This window comes from Gymnoscopelus microlampas (assembly GCF_963454915.1).
Source record: "Gymnoscopelus microlampas genome assembly, chromosome: 7".
Lineage (NCBI taxonomy): Eukaryota > Metazoa > Chordata > Actinopteri > Myctophiformes > Myctophidae > Gymnoscopelus > Gymnoscopelus microlampas.
The window spans coordinates 52279019-52285447 of record NC_139944.1 but is presented as its reverse complement, the minus strand read 5'-3'; the positions used below and the strand labels follow the sequence as shown (position 1 = coordinate 52285447).

At 41.7% G+C, this 6429-nt stretch overlaps 1 protein-coding gene across 1 annotated transcript in view; it reads left to right on the top strand.

Moving 5' to 3' along the window:
* Positions 1–352: 352 nt before the first annotated feature.
* LOC311049173 (low-density lipoprotein receptor-related protein 1-like) overlaps positions 353–6429 on the top strand; it is a 220935-nt gene continuing 214858 nt past the window's right edge. The window contains exon 1 of the mRNA XM_084062652.1: positions 353–484. Within this exon, the coding sequence (XP_083918778.1) occupies positions 418–484 (67 nt within the window). The 5' untranslated portion in view covers positions 353–417. The remainder of the gene's footprint in view (positions 485–6429) is intronic.

Below are 6429 nucleotides of genomic sequence, written 5' to 3'. Positions count from 1 at the left end.
TCCATAAAAGTCAAACACAGTTCTTATTTGACGCGATATTAAACACGTCTATGTGGGAATTCAGAATGTGGGGAAAAAAACGCGACCCAGGTAGGATGTGTAAATTACGTCAGACTTGGTATATTGTATACATACACACCAACAGCAAATTGTTTTTATTATGTTTTGACACTTGCAAAGAGGCATGTAAACGTCTGTTTTCTCATGCCAATATAGCTCCTTTGATCTGATATTGAATTGAAATTGAATTGAATTGAATTGAATCGAGTCGAGTCCAGTCGAATTGAATTGAATTGAATTGAATTGAATTGTAATGTAATGTTTGGTGTTTATTTGTGTCCTCCAGGTCCACACAGCCGCGTGTCCCGATGTCCACCCAACGAGTACCAGTGTGGAGGCACAGATCTGTGCATCCCCATGAGCAAGCTGTGCAACGGGGAGCCAGACTGCACCGACGGCTGGGATGAGGGGCCACACTGCAGAGGTACCACTGATTAATAATCTCCATCTGGCATTTAATCCCATTAAGACCTGGGACGCATCTGTGTCACTTTTTGATTTGAGCTAAAAAAAACATTATTTTACACTTTTGGCTATTCAAAAATAGCAGATCTACAAGCTCGTAGCGCGGCACCAAGTGCCGCGCTACGAGCTTGCAGATCTTCTATTTTTGAAAAATTGAGAAAATGTGTGCAAATTAATATATTTATATTCTTTTAAAGCGAACATTTTTAACTCAAATCTTTGCTTCTGGGGGGTCCCTGGAACAAAATATTTTGAGATGGGGGTCCGCGACAAAATACATATAATTTTGGGGGTCCTTGACTTGAAAAAGTTTGAGCACCACTGATATAGAAACATAGGTTTTTCAGAAAACTGTTAGGATTTAGAAGACATTAGTAAGAATCGGCCTCAGGTCTTAATGGGTTAAGACCTGATTCTACAAATATTATTGTAATAAAATATTAAATAATATTGTATGTAGGATTTTGCGTAGGCATGATGTGTGGATGTGTGGGAGGTGGATACTTTGTGAGTCATTGTTTTCTGTTGTTTTTCTGCACCGCAACGTCGATAGCACGCAGCTTTGATAGATCTGGAGTTTTTGTTTGTTTTGGTGTATAGTGTATGATAGATCGAACCAATTTGAATAACTAGAGGTTTGGGCCGCTTCGCAGCCCTCACATCTAGGCCCGATCATATCACAGTCCATCACAGTCCATATTTGGCAGTGGTAGCTGCATTGGAAAGTCCTTATTGCGACCGTAGGTCGCACTTACTACAGAAAGCTGCTCCAGGTGTCCGTCCGTCACTCCGTCACTCCGTCACACACGTCACACTTTTGCCCTGCTCATATCTCCGCACCCATTGCCCCGATCCATGCCACATTTTGCACACACACTCCTTACCTGCCAAACTACACCCTCCAAGGACCCCCGGAGCTCCAGGGACCCCCAGCTGCCTCGGGGACCCCCAAGTGTAAAAAATGAGCACATGTGGACAAATTACCAAATGACCACCCCAACGGGGCTGCTCACGGGGCATTCCCGGGGACCACCCACTCCTGGTGCTCCAGAACGGATGCAAAAGTGGTGGCGCCCCCAGTGGAGGACCCCCTGCCACTGCAGCTCACATAAAATGCCGTAACTCGGGGGCTTGCCCCCCACAAAACTATCCATTGCCCACACAACTAGGAACCAATCGCCGTTACAGCCCTCTTCTGTATACATGTGACCTACGGTCGCTTATCTCCCGATTAGGGAGTCTTACTGGTGGTTATGACTGATCATGGTAATCGACTAATCGAATAAAAAGATACCGCGACCAGAAAGAAGGAAAGATGCTGTGGCTAAAATGTTAAGATGTAGTAGGAAATGTAGTTTCATATTAACCGTACAATATGTAAGTACATTGAAGGCGGGGAAAGAAGCCTATATTATAGCCAGAGCTCTGATCAACTGTCTGTGGCAAGTTTCGAGGCAAATGGAGTGATCATGAGTTGAGTAGTCTCGCGTGGCCAGACTGTTGCCTCCCACAATTTTTCAAATGTTTCCGGTCATACAGTCTGGGACTCGGAAGCTCTGATCATGAATAGAATATAAACCGGATGTGGAGCCTCCTCTCCATTTCCGTTTCGTCTTTACAGTCGCGCAAATGTATCCTAATATATATACAAATCATCTAAGTATACATAGCTTGCTGCTTAGCAGAAATGGAAATTAAAAAGTAAAGTGTAAAGATATTTTAAAAGATATTTTCATGAACGGAAGTGCCAGTTTCCTCTCTCGGATTTTGGGAGTGTTAGTTCCAGACTCTATATAGCATTCAGAGATTGCGGAATAGTTGTCTGGCTACGCGAGACTGTGTGTTGAGCAACCCCGGACATATTTTGGAGGTCATTTCATTTAAAATAGTAGGACAGGATATTGATCTGCTTACTAGCTTGGGTTGGTGATTAGCTGTGGACCGACACTCAAACAGACAAACAAACAAACAAACAAAGAAACCCACAGGGCTGGACGCCATATCTCCGCCAGGCGCATGTCAATAATTGCTACAATCCCTGCATGCCTGTATGGAATGTTTGCGTCGCACAATAATAATAACGGTGAAGTGGCCGTTTCAGCAGATTGATAAAAAAGAAAAAGGGGGCCATTATTCACAAGAGCTTATCCTGCACTTTCAACACAGTGTGTATGTACACTACAGTTGCACTACAGTTGCCCCCCCCCCCCCCCCCCCCAGCATCAAAGGCAAAGCTAGGAGCTGCTTGAGCTGCTGTATAAGATTGGATTATGAGTGTGAGGGATTGTGCTGACCTGCATGTTATACTGTTACCGTACGGGTACACTGTGGCACATGTGTGGGGGTGCAGCTGCACGTGGCTCACTTTCATTATTTACCCCCGGAAAAAAAGAAGACACAGTTCTGTTACTTACACAGTGCTTAACGGGTCCATTTGGTTCCATTTGTACACTCTCAGAGTTAAATTAACATTGATTTTACAATATAAATCGGGGTCCCAGAGATAGAAATGCCATTAAATGGGGGTCCGTAGCCTAATGCATGTCAAACTGGGGGGTCCTTGAAATTAAAATGGTTGAGAATCACTGCGAGCCGCAAAAAAATATCTCTTATGGGGGTCCCTACGGCATATCTTTTCAAATGGGGGTCCGCGGCCTAATAAGTGTCAATTCGGGGGTCCTTCACATGAAAAAGTTTGAGAACCACTGCCCTATGGGTCCGGGCCGGGGTCCTCAGAGTTAGGCCTACTACTACATTATTAACCACTTGAACCCTGGAATCGTCTTATTCTGGGGGGAACATAAGTGGAAAATAGCCGACACAACACGTAGCGATGCAACGCGTTGTGAGCTTGTAGAAGGAAAGTAACATTTCTGCTAATCTGTAAAGTATGAAAAGTAGGTCTTAACTCTTAGACTGCCAGAGTTTCTCTAGAACAGTCTGTAGCCTCTGCCAGTCTTTTCTAAGCTAGTACTTAGAAAAAATGTTAATTTTTTGTCCGTTTATTTTTTTAACATTGAAGTGAATGGAGCAGCAACTTTTTGTAAAATGTTATCTCCTGGTTCTTTGTGACGAACGGAAAAACAGAAAAAAAAACGAAAAAGAAAAAATATGTATATATATTTTTTTTGTAATTTTTTTTATAAACGTTTTTGGCAGGCAATGAAGTGGTTAACGAACGTGTCTGAAAGACACAAGTGTGTGTGTGTGTGTGTGTGTGTGTGTGTGTGTGTGTGTGTGTGTGTGTGTGTGTGTGTGTGTGTGTGTGTGTGTGTGTGTGTGTGTGTGTGTGTGTGTGTGTGTGTGTGTGTGTGTGTGTGTGTGTGTGTGTGTGCGTGCGTGCGTGCGTGCGTGCGTGTGTGTGTCACACGTACTGTATGTGGGGTGATTCAGCTTTCGTCAAATGGTATCTGTCGGATGGAGACGTTGTGTGATTCAAATAAAAAAATAGCAGATCTGCTACTTCTGATGTTTTTGTGTGACGCTGTAGTCTGATCAAGTAGAGGCATTGATTTACAACAAAAACACAACAAGTTAGGTTTCTGCCTGACAGCAATGATATGTAAGAGGTGGGGGGGGGGTTGTTTAGGAATCACTGCACTAAGCCATGGTTGAAACAATGACATCATGAGTGAAAGTTGTGTTGTTATGAACAGGGCCGCATTAAGACCCCTCAGGGCCGTGGAACACCACTAAACCAAAGGCCCCCCCAGCGGCGTAATTTCACGCACATGGGTCTAATTCGGGTCTAATTCGGGTCTAATTCGGGTCTAATTCGGGTCTAATTCGGGTCTAATTCGGTTCTATTTGACCAATATAAATCAACATTTTTTTCTTTAAATACACAAAAATTAAATACACAATTCTCACAGGGCCCTGCAGGCTGCGGGCCGTGGAACACAAGTTCCACTAAGTTCCACGGTTAATGCGGCCCTGGTTATGAAAGCGTTTTGAACTCATGAACTGTGCATGCCCCTCAGCTGACATAAAAACATCATTTAAAAAATGAATGAATAAAATGAAAAGTTATGCTAGAATTATGGGTCATGCTCGAATTATGATTTTCCATTTGGATTTTGTGTTATTAAATACAGTAGTACAGCCTTTGTTGCTGCTCAAAAATGTGCTGATGCTATTGTATTGGGGGGGGGGGGGGGGGGGAGGAGAGAGAGAGAGAGAGAGAGAGAGAGAGAGAGAGAGAGAGAGAGAGAGAGAGAGAGAGAGAGAGAGAGAGAGAGAGAGAGAGAGAGAGAGAGAGAGAGAGAGAGAGAGAGAGAGAGAGAGAGAGAGAGAGAGAGAACTTTTTCGTGCCAAGGCCCCAAATTGATACATATGAGGCTCCCACCTGAAAAGATGTTGTGCCATGGACCCCAGAAGCAAAGATAGGTGTTAAAAATGTTTGCCTTTAAAAAAAAAAAGATTTAAAGATTTGCACACATTTTCAAGATCTTTCAAAAAGACAAAAAAAATAAAAATAGCAGATATACAAGCTCATAGCGCGACACTCTGTGCTGCTTATAGATTTTTGCATATAGATTTTTGCTTATAGATCTTTAACTCATGAGAGTGTAAAATGAAGGTTTCATGTTACACTCTCAAGAGTTAAATTATTGTTAAACATCTCTTAACCCATTAAGACCTGGAACTGTGTCATTTCTAGATTTGAGCTAAAAAGCTTTATTTTACACTTTGGCTATTCAAAAATAGCAGATATACAAGCTCATAGCACGGCACCGAGTGCCGCGCTATGAGCTTGTAGATCTGCTATTTTTGAAAAATCGTGAAAATGTGTGCAAATCTTTGAATATATATATTTTAAAGCGAATATTTTTAACTCAAATCTTTGTTTCTGGGGGGTCCCTGGAACAAAATATTAGGATGGGGGTCCGCGGTCAAATACATATAATTTTGGGGGTCCTTGATATGAAAAAGTTTGAGCACCACTGATATAGAAACATACGTTTTTCAGAAAACTGTTGAGATTAAGGAGACATGTAGAAACGGCTTCAGGTCTTAAAGGGTTAATTAAATAATTGTTATTTTGATCAACATTTGCTAAATAATGGACCTTGATATGAAAAGGTTTGAAAACCACTGCCTTACAGTGACCATTAACAGACGGAGCAAGATCAAAAGGCTCATAGAGTGGAATAGCTAAAACAGAAGAGTCAAAATGAACAACAATAAGAACTCTGTCACATTGGGGCATAATCAGCTCGAACATACTTCTTTAAACCCTGAACATACAGTACTTATTTAATCCCTAATTTACAGTACAGGGGGGGGGGCTATGTACTGTACTCTAAATTAGACGCATGAATGAATTGGGGGTCTTTTCTTTTAAGTGGAAAAACTACCAAGAGAGGCCTAGCGGAACATTTGAAATGATCTCCATTAGAAAGGCCATGTCATTAATTAATCTGACTATAACTACCATTATGTTGTAAAGATGGCCATAAAGGGTTTATTACTATAAGTCCAATATCCAACATCTTTATAAGAAAGATGTCGGATATTGGACTATTAACATATATATATCGGAAACCTCCAAAACTGTCACTTTTCAGGATTCAAACTAACAAAATTAGCAGATCTATACAAGCTCAAACCACGCCAGATTTCGAGCTTATAGATAGATATGCTGCTTTTGGTGCCTTTGTGTGACTCTGTAGTATGATCAAGTAGTAATTTATGAAAGAACACAAAAAGTTAAAATATGAGAGACAAGGTTTTTGCCCGACATCAACGATATTCAATAGAGATGAAGTTGTCTTCTGTTTACTTTGGGCACACACCAAAATCAGGAGTTAAATGGGCCCGTAAAGTTTATTTGTTTTACTGTACCTCTGGGGACTGAATTGATGGACTTTGAAAGATTCTAATGGCCTGCAAAAAGTGTGTCAG